General features: G+C 37.6%; 1 protein-coding gene across 7 annotated transcripts in view; it reads right to left on the bottom strand.

Annotated features, from left to right (window-relative positions):
- Nucleotides 1–1,427: 1,427 nt before the first annotated feature.
- The window catches only part of MARK1 (microtubule affinity regulating kinase 1), a 57,564-nt gene continuing 41,995 nt past the window's right edge, over nucleotides 1,428–16,996 (bottom strand). For 4 of the 7 annotated variants that reach the window (XM_066178219.1, XM_066178224.1, XM_066178225.1 and 1 more), the window contains 7 exons: nucleotides 15,720–15,873; nucleotides 14,467–14,660; nucleotides 11,787–11,887; nucleotides 9,498–9,656; nucleotides 8,446–8,700; nucleotides 5,608–5,652; nucleotides 1,428–3,548 (listed from right to left, as the gene is read on the bottom strand). In XM_066178219.1, the coding sequence (XP_066034316.1) occupies nucleotides 3,194–3,548; nucleotides 5,608–5,652; nucleotides 8,446–8,700; nucleotides 9,498–9,656; nucleotides 11,787–11,887; nucleotides 14,467–14,660; nucleotides 15,720–15,873 (1,263 nt within the window). In that variant the 3' untranslated portion in view covers nucleotides 1,428–3,193. The remainder of the gene's footprint in view (nucleotides 3,549–5,607; nucleotides 5,653–8,445; nucleotides 8,701–9,497; nucleotides 9,657–11,786; nucleotides 11,888–14,466; nucleotides 14,661–15,719; nucleotides 15,874–16,996) is intronic. The other 3 variants (XM_066178220.1, XM_066178221.1, XM_066178222.1) reach the window with 3 other exon arrangements.

Genomic DNA, 16,996 nt, shown 5'->3' on the forward strand with positions numbered 1-16,996 from the left:
TCATTCAGTGGGCCAGGAATTACTGTTTATTGTATTTTCACTGATTTATATACATTTCCGTGTTTTTAAACTGTGACTGTGAAAAGAGATGCACTCGTTCGGGAAATACTGGTATACCTCAAAGAAAGAAATAATGCAAAAAAACCACCCCAACCCAGACCAGCTGAACCAAGCAGCACTGCCACTGCTCACCCTCCACTCATCCCAAACGCCCCCTCAAGGTGCTGCCAACAAATTGCAGTTGAATTCATGAGGCCTCTGAAGATTTGAAGCATCCCTATCCTTGCCTGGAGCAGGGAAATATGATGTGGCATTTAAAACTTTCATATTCCTAAAATTAAAGCTGTGCTGATAAAATGCCACACCAGACCCCTCCCACATGGAAGCTGGGAACATTTGTATCTGAAATGCAGCTTATCCCATACTTACCTAAGGAGTAACTGACCCATAAAAGGTCCAGCACAAGGCAGCTGTTGAGGTGCCCGCAAGCAGGCCCTGAGGTTGAGTAGGCACCATCTCACTGAGCCCAGACTAAGAAGTTTCATTGGCAAGCAGAGTCCCGAGACCTTTTTCAGAACTGCTTTCTCTGATCTTCCCATCTTATTCCTGCTGGGACAGCAGATTTGGAAAGCCAAATACTGCACTTGTGTGCACCTACACCTTCTGCACTCAGACTGTGTCCTTGATGAAGCTCTGGGTGTAATTGGTATGGAGAGCATGAGGTGAGTCAAGGCTCATGTTCCAGCAGGGCAGAAGGAGGAGGGCACAGGGTTTAGGAATCAGAGCAATTTCACGCTGTTGGCAGGCACTGGACCATTTGCAAGCTGCCCTGATATATAAACATTAAATTGACAGTGCCATGTTTCGTGAGAAAGTTGAACTAAAATTCATCAGCTCTGTCCTCTGGAAAAGCTATGTGTGTTCTATGGAACACTGCTACATCTCTGGTTATATGGAGCGGTGAAAAGCAGCAGCAATCTAGGGCAAAGTTAGCAATGGAAAAACAGCGCCTGTGAAGCGGGAAGCTCTCCTAAGTACTTAATCTACTGTCTCACAGCATGACCTATATTTTGGCCACTGAACCTTCTGAAAAGGCAAAGGGTTTTGTTTCATGACCAAGTTCATACATGACCTTAGGTTAGCATCACAGTTACATTCCAGCTGTGTATATTTAAGAATCATCGAGCATTTATGGGTACACTGAGCAGACACACAACCCCCTCCTCCCCCAGACTGATTTTTGGTGAATTCCTGTAAAAGCTCCTGGACATTCATTTCTAAGCAATGCTCAACCACTGATACTTTCTGAACAGTGCAGGACCACTGAACCCATGAATTGCTAATCTTGATTTCACACCATGCTGAAGATGGAGCCTGTACACCTTTAAACTGTTTTGCTACCTGCAGTAATGACTGTGCTTTTATAAAGGGCAAACAACAAGTATTTTAGTATGAGAACTGTTCAAGTAAGTTTTAATAGAGTGCACCAGTGAATCAAGATGACTTGCATCAGATTTGGTTCAATGAACATCAGATAAAAAAAAAAAAAAAGAGAAAAGGGGCTACAGTTCTTTCTTTCCAAACACCACCCTTTTTCTAAGGCAACAATACACGTCCATTTCCGAACATAACTGTTACATAGGAAAGCTACATCACAGTACAGTATGTAAAGTCCATCTCTGTCAAGAAGCCATTAGAGAATGGCACATTTACTACACTTACAGCTTTCTAACTTAGGGTTACAGAGTTTACCACAGCTTTTTTTTTTTCATTTTTATTTTTTAAAGTGACAATTTCTTAATGAACTTTCTATTCTTCACAAGAGTGTGCAGATGGGGCCCATATGTTGATATTACAGTAATTACGACATTAAATAACATTGCACAACCAACCTCTATGGTTAATTCAGTACAAAAGAACAAGTATTAAAATGTACCAGTACTAGTGGTTTTACATAGTTTATAATCATTAATTATGAAGGAAAAAAAATGTGGGGCTGTTTTTTTTTTCTTTTCTGTAGGCAAGTGCCTAATTACAAAGCTGCACATTACAGGCATAATGATGTGGAATAAATACAAGAAATCTGGTAAAATATTAAACACAAACAGGTTACATGGGAACAAACTGTACAACCACAAAAGCATAAATCAACAATTTATCATTATAAACAATGTATGTTTATCTGTAAAATATTATGTGGAATTGCATGTACTCTTTGGGGGCACATGTTCCAAAAGCCAAGCTAATTCCTGAGGTGGTATTATTAACTTACACAATTGGTCAACACTTCAGATTATCTTGTGCTATTAAACAGTCCCAATGTTAATAGATTTCCATAAAATGGAATTTGTAGTATTCTGAAGGCAGTAAATAAGTGATATTTTACACCAAGATATTCAAATGAAATAATTCCGGGGGTTTTTTTTGGTGCTACATTTGTTAATGGGCCATGGGAATAAGCACTGGAATTTGCAGACAGAAATCACTTATGCCTGGTTTCTGTTTCCCCACAGCTCTGAGCTGGCCAAAGGCAGAACAAAGTTTCTAAACTGTAAGTGCCAACACTGTAAACATATTTGTCTCGTCTTTTCAACTAAACACTTTCCAATAACAAGGATAAGAGCCAAAGATAAGCAGGAACAGTCTCATGTAGAACAAAAGCCAATTACTCATCGACTTTTGGTTCAACTCATGAACAATTTTCAAATAATTAAAAATGGTCATGCTACAGTTGTGAAAACTAGTTTGTGCATTTGACTCAGGACACAAGTTTTTTAAAAAACGCATGGTAGAGGTAAGACTTATAAAACCCACCAAAAATGTAAATGATAGGGAAGAACTTTTCCAACTCAAAGCATCAAACATACATTTCTGTGCAGAAATCTAGACAACTATACAAGATCTGAATTTAAGCAGTCATCTTTTTATTATACAACTCTATGAACATAAAATGAACAGAATGCTCTATATACTTACCTGTACATGTGAACATAACTTCTTTAGCTACAGTTATTTAATATAGGTCATACTGGATTTAACTTTACAATTCTGAATAACTATGTATAACCTTATTGCAATAAGGGCAATTTCTACATGGGGAGTTTCACAGGCCAATCACATTAGGCGAAACCAGTACATTCAAAGTGTAGATCATGTATGAATCTTCCCTGATCCCAAAGAATTTAGGTTCTCTTTACAGCTTAAGCTCATTTGCTATCTTGGATGCAATGTTCTTAAATGCGATAGAAGTCCCAGATATTCTCTTGAAGCGAACTCCATTGAGTGACAATCGTGGCAGTTTGCAGACTTCCATCTCCCACTGAACAAGGCTGTCTTGTCGTGCATCACCATGGACACAGAAGAGCAAAAACCTCTCTTTTTGTTCATAATCACAGTTATTGGCATCTAACACTTTCCGAATCTCTCTCATCATATCGTTCGGGTCCATAGAACTCGTGGTCTTCATACTCCATGTGAAGCGCAAGGAGCGTGGCTTCGAATCTTTGCTATCCTCCTTCTCTCTGTCTTTAGGCTCCCCGGAAACACTCCTAGAACAAGTGACAAACAGCAAAGTCAAAACCAGAGCAGTTCAGCTGAGAGAGAGAGAGAAGAGAAATACAGTTCTTGAACAGGGGTTTCTAAACTGCCACTGAGATGCCAAGAGTCATGGGCAAGTGAATTCAGGGAGTGGGATGGCCGCTGCTGGAGCGGCCCTGCCCCACGTGTGTGCTCAGCACAGCACCATGCCACAGTAGTGGCACACAGCAAAGCAAGTTTGGAAACCCCTGCTCTGCAATGTTCTGATGGCAACATGTGCAATGGAACTGCAGCAGACACACGTTACTCCATACTGCTCCAAATAAGGTGGAATCTATGTAAAAGCATGACTGAAGTTCTGCTGAATATCATGATCTGGAGCATGCCATACACCAACAAAACTGAGGTTGAGGGACACAATCCTGAAGCGGAAATCATACTGTAAAAGCAGCAGAGGAAGAAATCCCACCCTGCAATTCACAAGTCTTTAGTTAACTCCCTCCCCTCTTTTCTCCTTCCCCCCCTTTTTGTAATTGTTTAGATTTTTGACCTCTCTCTGTGTCAAACGACCTTATAATAACATGTTTTATTTTAACTGATGAGGCAGAATTTTGGACTGTAATTTGGTCATGAACGGCCTGTTGGTCACCATTTGAGTACACGGCCAGCAGCTTTTACAAGTAAGAAACAGCGACTCGCGTTTTACACATACAGACACAAACTGTATTATTTGATAAAGGACAAAATCGCAAGGGAGCAATTTCCAATTAATGCTCTTAGTCTAATGCTTCCTTATCAAATAGACTACTTGTTCCATTGCAGAAAACATTTTGAGAACCAGCACTAATTATTTTAAAGTAATTCCACAGTCAGCTTCATCTGTTCTTGCCCCAGGTACTCCTGATGCTGATGCCTCCCCATCCATCACTGGGGAAAGGTGCTGCTCTCATTTCCAGTCTTAGAAACCGTGATTTTTTTTCAGAGAGGAGTCAAAACAAGCACTTTTAATTCAACTTTGTGTGACCCCCAGAGAACCACATTGATATCAAGGGATAGAGCAGGGATAAGATCTCAAATGACTTTTTAGCCCAAAACAGACACTGTAGGATGACAAGCAGAGAAAGCTAGAGAATGAAAGCAAGAGCTGAAAGCAACTTTACACTTCATTTGAACACTCAAGTCCCTTTTCCCTTTCCACATCCAATAATTCAACAGCTAAGAGACTCTGAATTGAAAAGGGCTAACTTAGATAAATCCATTGAGTATTATATACAGTGTATCTGGGAAAGAATGTGCTTTTTTTTAATAGAGGCTTTCTGTTTAGAAAACTAAATCAATACTTTCTGTAAGTGACCAGTTTAGAATGAATGCAAACTACAATGCCTGTTCAGTAGAGAGCAAAAAAATAAAGAGGTATGCACTGTGCTAAGCACACCAAAAGCTGAAACATGGCAAAAGAGCAGATATACTGGAAAATGAGCGTATGCAGGAATGTTTTATTGCTAACAAAGCATCTACAGATTTGTGTACAGTGGTTGCCACAGAAATTCAATATTTGGCAGTCACCACCCTTTTTATCTGAATGTCACTTGCTTTATTTCTCAGAACAAGTGACATTCATTTCTCAGGGACTATAAGGTGTTTACTTATGGCAAGCAGCAGCTTTAGTAATGAGCACAGTATGTAACTATAGTAAAAATTTAATAGATACATATATACACACAGACACATGAAGTATTTACACTGTCCACTGAAACCAAAAGTAAACACCATTAAATATTTGTAAGTCAAAACATGATTTCAAGTGCCTAAATGATTGGTTAACTCCTACAGGGGGGTTTATTATTCAAAGGAATATGCTTACATAAAGTTTTGTATTAAATACTTCGCAAGAAAGCAGAAATGAGGGATATAAAGGACCTTGCCAAGACCCCCTCCCCCCAAGTAGAAAACATTTTTGAAATACAGAATGTTTAAGCACTATTCTCTTTTACATCTTGATTTAAAAGGCTTTAAGAAATCACTTGATTCGAAAGACCTAGGAGCGAAGTATTAATAGTGACTCCTCACCTTGAGGTGTCAGTCCTGCCACTGGCTTCGCCTTCACTTGGATCCCTCAAAACAAAGTTAAGGTGGAGATTCAATGATAAAAGCGAAAAATAAAAGTTAAGAAAACCTACACCTAGAACAATGTTAAATAGCTACTGACAAAAAAAAAAATCAGTATAATAATGTCAAGCCTAATACTCTTTAATAGAACTTTTTCACATTTTAGTTTCCCTTTATGACACCTTAGTTTTTTCCAGCTCTGACATGTAATTGTTTAATTTCTTTTTCCCAACTGATGGCAAAATTAACATGTTGTTCTGAACCCACCGCAGACAGAGCAATGGCCACATGTAATTCGAGCAAGCACAGAGGTGCAGTTGGTCAAGGTGGTCCAGGGGTCTCCACTCTGCACCCTTGCAGGTCAGGCCTTTGTGTTTCCCTGAAGGCACTTTGAGACAAGCCCATGCTTAAGCACACTCAAGCAATTAACAGTAAGATGTGCCTAAGAGTTTGTGAGACCAAATGTTTGAAGCCCAGTTCAGGAAGGTTACTTCAACATCTGCTTAACTTTAGGCAAATCAGCTGTTACACTGACTTCAGTAAGATTACCAGAGAACTTAAGATGAAACATATCTTTATTTAGCTTGTTGCATTAGAGCTGTGCTTTGCAAGGAACTGTTTTATATTACGTCTTCTTAGTATGAAGAAACTTGAAATATATCCCCATACTGTGTAAGCCACCTAGGTATGTTCCTAGTGTTGCTGTACCAATATTAAGCACCCAATTTCAATTACCTGATTAATGTAATACCTTCAAAACAAATACTTTTGTAACTAACACCAGGGAAGTATCATTTGACATAAACCATTGCTTCAAAATACTTCAATGCTCTATACACTAAGCAGTCTCATTATACTAAGTATTCATTTTATATACTTACCAGAAAAGGCATTTACCCTTGTCAAAAGTTAGTAAAAAAAGTCTTTCATGACACCTTCTAGTCAAAGTATGCTTTAAACCATTATTTCCTGAACAGTACAGAAGTTAAAAGTTATGTGATCCAGCTCAAAGAACAGCAAAAAAATAAGCCCCTCGACCTCCACCCATGTAATCCCAGCCATTAAGTCTTAAACAACCCAAACCCCCCCCCCCAAAAAAAACCCAAAAACCCACAAACAAAAAAAACCACCAAAACCCAAAAAAACACCCCACCATCACCAGTAACAAAACAAACACACATCCTACAGGCCTACAAGGCCATGACAAAATACACTTTTAACATTATAAAATATACTAGGAAATTGTATAAAATCTTCCATAATAAAGATAAATTTAAAATATCCTAAATTGATGTATCTCAATTCTAAGCACATAGTTTAAAATATTTTAATATTTTAAGATAATGAAAATATTATTTCTTTGATTTAACTCTTAAAAACAAAGTCAAGATACCATTCCTTGCAAAAAACCAAGGAGCTATTACACAAAAAAGCAGTCTGTACTCTTGAAATCGATTAGTTACTCTACAGAAAGTACCTTTCTTCCCATTTAGAAATCTACACTGACAACAGATGACTAGCTTTGCTGTAGTACTTTTTTTCTTTTTAAAATCAGAGAACAATTCCCTCCTTGCAACTATGTAAGTGGTGGAGATACCAATAATGGAGGATCACAGTCCTGTATGTTCAGGTTTCTGGAAAAAGAAAATAATTGATACACTTTTTTCTTTTTAGGTCTTCATAGGAAGTATTACTTAGACACACACTGATGCACTATCAGCTCACCAAGCGAAATCAGTTTTGTGAGGAACATCACCGCATCTCCAGCTTTCTCTCTTCTCTTCCCTTGGAGTACCAGTTTATGCAATTCACGATATTTTACTTACAAGCTTGCAACTATACGCTTAACCAAACTTTCAATTTATCTTTTTTTTGCCTGCACACAAATGGTAGAATTCAGTGCACAACAGCCCAATTCAGCAAGGGAAAGAGAAATTTCCAGGATATAATTGCGTTGTAAAACTGAGAATAATGCATTATGGACACATCCATAAACAGGCTTGAGAATTAATAGATAAATCACTGGTAGAAAGAGGCAAACTGCAAATTAAGTCCCCTTTTGTGAAAGCTCTTGTGACTGCTAAGTCAACAGTCACTTCAACAGTGTGTCTGAAAACATTCTCAGTACCTCTCCTCACAGGATTATTACTGACAGCATCATCACAGGAATGAATGCAGATCCAGGATGTGTGGGTTTTCTCCTTTCAGAAACCTGAACTTACATTTGAAGAAGCTGGTGACATAATAAAACAGGTTGTATGATACTGAAATACTATAATTTCCACACTTCCAGACTTCTGCCTGCTTCTAACTTCTCATTTATTCACAGATTTTAGAATTACCTGAAATAACTTGTGAATACCTACTCCTTTTAAGCACCGCAATAAAACGATTGAAATGATTTTAAGTATACCCCTTGCAACAAACTGCATCCAATTAAAAAAGTAAAATATTGTTTAAGTAAGGACTCATTTTGAAGTCCCTCTTTTCAGTATTTAAATGAATTTGATTTTAATTGTATCACAGCTGTGAAACAGGAGCAAAAGTCCCTTTTGAGCAGTGTTCTCTTGCTCCTTTAAGATAAAGAAGCAGAACAGCTGGTCAAACAATGGTTACAATATATACATGGAAGTGAAACAGGCAGATTCTGGAAGGAACACACAAATCCAAGCAACATTCTAACTAAATTTTTTTTAACTTCAGAGTTAAACTGGAAATTGTCAATGGCTTCCCAATAAAGTCCTGCTTGCAGGCTGTGCTTTTTTCATTCATTTTTCTCGGGAAATTCGAGGTACCAACCTGCGGACGAACTTGGAGGTGATCTTGCTGATGATGCCCGTGGAGGTGCCTCTCCTGGCGTGTGCAAAGGCGCCGGTCTCGTGCGAGGGCGAGGCGGGCGGGCCATTGTAGGTGGCGTTGCGCCGCTCCCGCAGCTGCTCCCCGTGGAACGTGCTGCGGCTGGAGCTGCCCCGGGGAAAGCGGGTCCGGTCTGGAGTGGTGGTGCTAATGCTATGAGCAGATGGGGAGGCAGCAGGCACTCTTTGAGTTGCACTGCTGGGAAAACAGAAGCATAAATAACGAGAAAGACCAGGCTAAAAGCCCTCCTACATGACAACCGTTTCTCAAAAGACAGGAAAAGAAACCCCGCTCTTGATTCTTTTTAAAAAACTGAATGTGCTACCGATTTGCTTTTAGAATTCGTACTCGGTTTGATTTTACAATGTAAATATCTCTTGATTATTTCTATATCAAGTATTAGAGCTGTTAAAAAAAGTATACACAGATAATACGACAAAAGGAAAAAGGCAGAAAAGTTTGAAAGTGCCCCCAGCTCTCTTCCAGAAAACATGTTCGTTGATACCCTTAACGCAAGTACTCCCCAAAAAACATAATGGATATTTCTTAAGTCATAACCTGACAGAAATAAATGTATAAAGCTCTTCAGGCAGTTAATAGTAAGAACAACTATACCGTGGTGCTTTTAGACACCAATGAGCTTAGCAATGTACAAATCAGAGAGGTTAACATTCTGGTATTTCATTTCAATTTATGGTGGCCTGTGTTGTATAGTCCCATCTAAAATAGTCCAATTTTTAACTACCTAAGTTTTCTAGAAGTTTGCAGAGGGAGGCAGTCAAGGAACTTCTTTAACTGTATGAAAACAAGCGCCATGAACAAAATCAGGTTTAAATCATCTGTAATACCTACAATACTCGAGCAAGCTCCTGTTTAAAACCTGAATGCAATGTGGCAGTTTTGACTGGATTACAAACACTTTGATATCTGTCACAAACGGAACAAGAGCATTTCTGAAGTGCACAGCCAAAAAGAAATGCCCACCAATCTGTTACCTTGGTCGGTAAGCTTCAGTACCATCTTTAATGGTTGGCAGTGTGACTTTGATAGGGTGACCAGAGGCTGACATAGACTTTTGATGCCGAGGGCGTGTGGACACAGAGGCCACTGCAGAGCCTGCAGAGGATGTGCTGCTTGCAGACATTTCTGTCAGGCTGTTCCATGGTAGCAAGGCAGCAGGAATGGACAAATGACAGGAGAAAAGAAAGGTTAGTGTAAAACCTCTTATAAAAAGACAGAAAACTCATTTCTTCTTCTAGAACTCAGCACTGCTGCTTAATTTAATGGAAGACTGAGTGACTAGGCTGCCTTAGCTAAAGTAAAGAATACAGATTTCTAAGAAAATTATGTTCCTCCATAAATGAATTCTCCATATCAGTTAGGTCTTTTCATTCCTCCAAAGATTAAAGCTTGCATGCACATTATTCAAAGAAATGAAGAAAGAGTACAATGAATACAAAGACATAATAAAAAATACTGAAAAAGAAATTCACAAAGACTTAAACAGATCGATCAAATAGACTCTACTTTTGTGAATACCTGCAGTTAAAACAAACATCTAAAACATGAAACATTTGGAACTCTCACATTATCACTTGGAAGTGACTGGTTTTTAAAGGACCAATTTGTCCTCCTCTGGACAGTGTCCTGCAGGCACTGCTGGGCTGAGTCAACCCTTTCAAAGTACAGTTCCTTCTACAAGTACTTTATTTTTCCTTTCCTAAGTGGCAAGAAAGATGAAAGTAGTGGCAAAACTAGTGTGCCATTACTTTTTAAAACAAAAGTGAAATGAATTAAGGCAAAATACAGCTTTGCCTCAACAAGCATAAGTGAAATTGCATTAATAATGTATTAGCAACTGGAGTCCCACAGCTAAATAATATCTGTAGCAAAGAGGTAAAGGCTTCAGATGAATAATTCGATTCACAAGGCATTCAGCTGCACCAAATATAAGTTCAACTGCAGCACAACATCTTGTAGGAAAGGCAAATAATACAACTCAAAAGAAAATTATCCCTAATTTTTCAGAATATGCTCAAAGAACTGAGCACAATATTCACTGCACTCATGAAAGGAACAGGGATTAAGAATCTTTCAAAACTACAGAAAAAAAACAACTGTAAAATGAAAAACTTTGAAAAAAACCCCTTCTCTTTACAGTATTTTATGTACTACTCTCTTGAAAGAAAAATATCTTTGTCAGATCAGAAAAAATATTATAATATATATTATAATCCTCTACCTAAAATCCATCTGTTTTCTGCTTTTTTTTTTTCAAAAACGGATTGTTACTACCTTTGTTCAAATATTTGAAACTATACACAAAAATCTGGGAAAACGCTTTTGAAAGCACCCATCCAACAATGTGAAATTAAAATTCTTTAAGGAAGTACATTAAAAAGCAGAAAACTAATTTTAAGTGTTTAATTAAATAGTTGTCTTTTATGTGTTGCACAGCTCATCATTTTACTGTAAATAAACAGCCCTGTACTTCTTATTGCCAAAATTTTATGCATCATTAAAAAGTTCAAACACTGTGACAGAAAATAAAAGAAAAATTAGTTTACTAGATGATGCTATTTTGTGCTATTAATTTTTTTGTTCATTTTACTGTAAACTGCTGTATTTGAATACCTTGAAAAGCACCAGAGTAAGTGCTGTTATTTGAATTTTAATTTTAAAAAATCCAATTTTTATTAGTTTCCATTAAAGCCAGTATTTTATTTTTCAGTGAAATACAGGGGTTAAATAACACCAAAGATGAAAAAAAGAGTTTTAAAAAGACAATGCTACTTAACAAAACATACTAAACTGAGCTTCACTGTCATCCCACAAATAGAAACAAACTGGTTACCATAACTATGAAAATACTATTTCGGCCAAAAACTTATATTGAAAACAATTGATAAATATTAACCATTTCAGCTTTTTGAGTGGTTAGGGGGAAAATGAAAAAGGATCAGGCTATACTGCCAGAGTAATCCATCTGAAGCTCTCCACAGCACAACTTCCCACACAGCAATTAGCTGTCAGCAGTTATTTCGTCCTGTGTTGGAAGACAACCCTCAGTAATCAATGTGATCCCATAAAAAGAAGCAAAGACCAACTGACACATTTAGCTTAAAAATTCATCACAAACAAAGAAGCAGCAGTGGAAGATGAAAACATACACTTGGACCTTATGTATTTCACACTGTGATTCATAATGGTACTTTGCATAACCTGCTTTTTCTGTGCCTCAGTTCCTGTACCCAAACTAATAAACAAGGAAAGTTGAACAATACCTGTTGTCCTTCCCATTCTGTATTGCAGAATACCGATCTGAAGAACGTTCACAAACATAAGTGTTCCTCCTTGTCATCCCACTACCAGAAAACACATTATTCTAGAAGAGAATTAACACTAATGTTAAATTAAATGCTTTCTACTGTGTATCATGTTCGACAAAAGTCTAAGCATTGGAAGAAGCAAATCAAAACAGAGTTTCAGCCACTTATGTACATTGTTAATGCTTTGAAATGTACTAAGTCAATCTGTCAACACAAATCACTGACATCATCAGCTGTTTTTTCCAATAGCTCATTCACCATCTCATTACTGCACCATTGAGAATACACTGAGAGAACACAAGGAAGTTTAATTTTGCTGACACACGCTTTACTAAGTATTATTATGCAATTCTCACATACTGTGTTCCTGTATTATTTGTCCCTGGCATCAAACAAACTAGGATCCCAGAGAACACACCTATGGCTGGCTGAAAGACTTTCCTGCACAGCACAGTTTTCCAACAAGGGCTCCCAGTTTGTGGTCTCTGCCAAAAGAGCTTTCAAAAGGAAAATGGAAACACTATCAATCTCTGTCAATCAACCCAGAAATTATGATACAGATAACATGGCAAATAAGTCTTGTTGCAAAAATACTGATGGTATTTCTTTCTGTTACTAATTTAAGTTTGGATAAACACACTCTCCATATCTACCAAGCACAGGTCAGCTGCTGAAGGCTTAGCTTTAGTACATGACATACAATTCTCAATTTTTTAATACACTACATACTGAATTTGGGGTGGGGGAGGTTGCACTGTGCTAACATTATATTCTGACGCCTGTTGGCAAAAGATTTCAAATACCCTAGACTCAGGTACTGTAGGACATCATGAACTCTGCAAGATTTACTATGTTTAGGTCTCCCTCATCTACAGTTTTTCAGCATTAATATGACCCCACAGAGACCACTTAATAAACTGTTTTAAGGCCAAATTGTAAGGAAGATTAACAACTGCAATAACTGTTTCTGAAAGTAAACTCTCCTGAGTTACACAAATATGACTGGAGGTGATAAATATGTTTTCAAGAAATTCCACCTTTCTGAACAACATGTTACCCCCGAAGTAACACAAAAATATTTTTAAAATATCCACATTAAATTAGCTTTTTTCACTTGAAATGTTTGAGTTTTAAACAAAAATATTCACTGTGTAAGCTGCTCAACCTTAAACTACTATTGTAATATCAGACACCAATATTCCCTAATCATGCCCATCACAAAGCCTTTCAAAGTCCCCAAAATAGTAACAGAGCTAAAAATGCACAAATATTGAAGTTGCCATTAGCAAGTAAATCAATTTCTCATTCTTCATAGCAAAGATACTCCATTTAATTAGTTCTCACAAAGCAGATAAATGCTTGTGACATATCAGCTTGTACCACACATGACTCTAATCAGCTTTGGGCCAATATAGTTTTGGGAAAGCTCAGATATGAAATCTAATCTTAGAAGACTCAAAGCTCCTGCATGCAACCCACACAGCCATAATTTCAAAGACTTTTGCAGGGGTAGGGTGACAACAACCCTATTTAGAATTAAACAAGAAAAAAATTAAAGCATGTGTAGATGTACTGCGGAACATTAGGAGTTAAATGAACTGGCATTTATTTTGTTTTCAGAAGATTCTAATAGAAATGCACATCATCTTTCCAGAATATCCACGATGGGATCACAATAGAATCCCAAAGGACAATGAGAATTCCTGCTGCCAGTCTACTGTATTAAAAGATGGCAAGAGTTTTTGTATTTAATAGACCATGTCTCCTAAATAGCACAAAGTATACTTGAATCCTAAATCGTGATTCATGCGTATTTTTTTCTCCCCACATGAACTCTTGCTCCTAAGTAGCTGTTTAAACACCATGCAGTATTTTCTCACTGTGAATCCTAAACTCCAATCCTGCTGCACAGAAATTACCAAAAGGCGAAGTAGATGCTTTCACATTAGAAGAGACACACTCTCGGATTTGGAACAAAGGAGTTTGAGGCAGTAATATGATAGCGGTTTACAGAACTGTTAATGTCATAACAGAAACATTAGGAAATTATTAGTTTGCTAGTTCAGCTCCTTAATACAACAACCAGGTTGTAAATCATATCAGCAGGCACAGGCACCAGGGAACAAGTGGGTTGTTCTCCCTCATCTCACTCCATTTCTGAAGTCCAAAATGAAGTGGCTTCAGAGAACCAAACAGCCAAATTTACAGAGAAAGTTCATGAGAGATATTACGTAGGATTAATCAGATGAAATCTCTGAATCAGAAGTCCCTTGAATTCCTTGTAGATAGATAAGCATCAGAAACCAGAAAAAGAGCACTCCATATTGGCTCCATTCTTATGTTCCTTCCTTAAATATCCAGTATTTTTCTTGACAGAAACTGAAGTTTGCCCAAGTGCAGACATTCTCATGTTTACTGTTATGTTAGTGTTAGAAAAAGTAAAGTTTGGGGGGGAAGGGAAAGGTTTATTTTAAAAGGCATCTACTGTAGCCTATTTCTGTCTGCCAGTAAAAGTTACCAGAAATAGACTTCGTGGCTTATTCAGTACCCATTATGTCTATAGTAATCTTGTGTTGCACATTTTGTTTAAATAGGGAAAAATAAATATAACAAGCCAAAAGCCCACCCAACTCACACTGGTAACTGCACTTGACTTCTTTCTTTCTGGACCCACAAGTGGACTTGCAGCCATCTCTCCTTTGGATCCCACTGTAGTGCTGCCGAGTTTGCGTGAGACATCCTTGTCCCAGTCTTCTTTCTGCTCACTCTCCACACTGTTTGCCTGAGACCTTTTTGTGTATGACACAGCAGGAGGAATCGAGGGGCCAACTGCCAAATAAAAATAGAATTAATAAATATCTAAAAATAATCACTGCATTTTTCTTGGCCAAAGTAGTCTAAATATAATCCCCCGAGTCCAAAAAAAGCATTTGAACAACTCTGACGGCAAACTCAGCACACAGACCAACCTACTAAATCGAGCTGTGACAGCCTGTGTTTTTTACCCACTCTCTCTACACTACCCATTTGCAGTGCAGAACTACTTCCCACTTCACATCAATATGTAAAACCTGGAAGGGCATTTTAATTCTCATTTTACATCCATGCAATTTGTACAATATTATAAAGAAAGGAATTAAATTACATTTTTCAAATTTTTTTTTAGTACTTTTTGCTGCATACCTTTTCCTCTAAATACTATGAAAGATTATTTTCCCCTAACCGTAGGCCTGTTTTGTTTACAAGCATGTTTATACTTGGAAAATATCACAATTCTTTCCCCCTCATCATTCTTTAAAATCTTTTGGGAAAACTCCTCCATCAGTAGACTTTTATATTCCTTTGAAATAAAAATCATATCAGCTAACAAAAATGCGGAAAACAATAATGTAAATTAGGCAGAGAAAAGGGCCAAACATTTTAGAAATATTTATAGCAATTTGACAGCTGAGGAAAAAAGTCATCTTTCATTTTAATGTTTTAAATATGTATTCCTTTTTGATAGAAGCATTTTCACCTGAAAATGTTTCCTGAATACTTGGTAAAATTGTCTCTTGGAAGCAAACAATTTGGCCCCACAGCCAAGTGTAATGATAAAATAATTGGCTTGCTGCCTTGGGGTTATCCAGAGCAAGAGCTGCCATTAGTTCCTAAACAGAAAACACCCTCAGTGTCTCATTTAGCGAGTCAACCAAATAACAAGTCCAAAGAATTAAATCTGCGAGGTGCATGGATCCAGATTTACTGTGGAAACTTCCATACAGAGAGACACATCACGATGAGCTACACAACAAATGCACAGAGTGGGGGCACTGCCAGGCCCACAAAACCCTGCCCAGTCCCACCAAGGTGTGTCTGTAACTTCACTTGCTGGAACGCCATGCCCACCGTGGTCGCTGAAGCGTCGCTGTTTCTGGTTGGTGGAGATGCTCCGCTGGACCTTCAGGTGAGCAGGGGACTGCACGGAGCTGTTGTTGAGGTCGCTGCTGGGACGAGACCTTTGACCCAAGTTGCTGCTGGACAAGGAATCACCTACTTCAAACTACAAGGAAAACAGGTTTTCAAAGCATAAATGAAATTCAACACTACTGGTACTTTTACTGCATTATAAAGCAAAAAATTCCAATCAAAGGCGCTTTTTTCAAATTTAACATTGCCTCCAGAATTGAATATTCTTCAAGATTAATTTTATCACTTCATCTGTGTTTCATGTGCTTTAAAAACACATAGCTAAAGCTACATAGTTAATGAATGCTCAAAACAAAATTAGAAGAATCTTGACAGAAACAAATACGGTGTTATTTCAAAACCGAAGTGACAGAATGGTTTTCCCTGCCTTTTAAAATTTTGTTTTAAAGCCTAAGAGCATTCATAGCTCCAGAACAATTTTAAAATGCATTGGACTGAGTCAGAAGGACTAAAAAAGCAAGTACTGACTAAAGGATTCTTTATGGCTTTCAAAACATCTTTATAAGGTCTGTAACTCAGCCACTGATTTGTTCATATTTAAGAAGTGTAAGTTCTATGTAAGAGCAGAAGACAAGACAAATATCCTCTTCCAAGCAATTTGAGCCAAAATTATTTCAGACAGATTCCCTCCATGCTCTGCCATCACAAGGGAATTCTGGCTCAGAGATGTGAGAAAATGCACTCAAGGATGCACATATCAGATCTACAGTTTCTTGGAATTGAAGGAAGGCCAATGAAGCAGCAGGGAAAAAATTCTTTCACAAAGAAAGCCTTAGTCTCCGATTTCTTGAAAAATCCATGTGGTCCCAAAAGATGTACAGATCCTTCTAGTCCAAAATGATCACTAGATTTTTTGCCACAAATTTTTAATGACTACAATGCAATAACTTATTGAATACTTCAATATACTATAAAACAGTGTATTTCTGAGAAATAAAGGATGTCACATCTGAATAGCCAGAAAAATAATTGCTATTAACTATTTCAGATTTTAACTGAAAACACACGACAAGATGAAAACTCAGCACTTAGAAGTCACGCCACTTCAGATTAATAGCCAGCTTTTTTTAAAAAAAACAATGCAATGCATTTACAAGCAAACATGAACATACTGGAGATTTATTTTTTTGTATGGGAGCTAAAAAGATATCCAAGAGGATATGAAAAGAGCAAGACATTTAATAAATTACCAATCA

The sequence above is a fragment of the Chamaea fasciata genome, unplaced genomic scaffold (assembly GCF_029207755.1).
Source record: "Chamaea fasciata isolate MVZ Bird 193981 ecotype frontalis unplaced genomic scaffold, bChaFas1.0.hap1 SCAF_3, whole genome shotgun sequence".
NCBI lineage: Eukaryota > Metazoa > Chordata > Aves > Passeriformes > Sylviidae > Chamaea > Chamaea fasciata.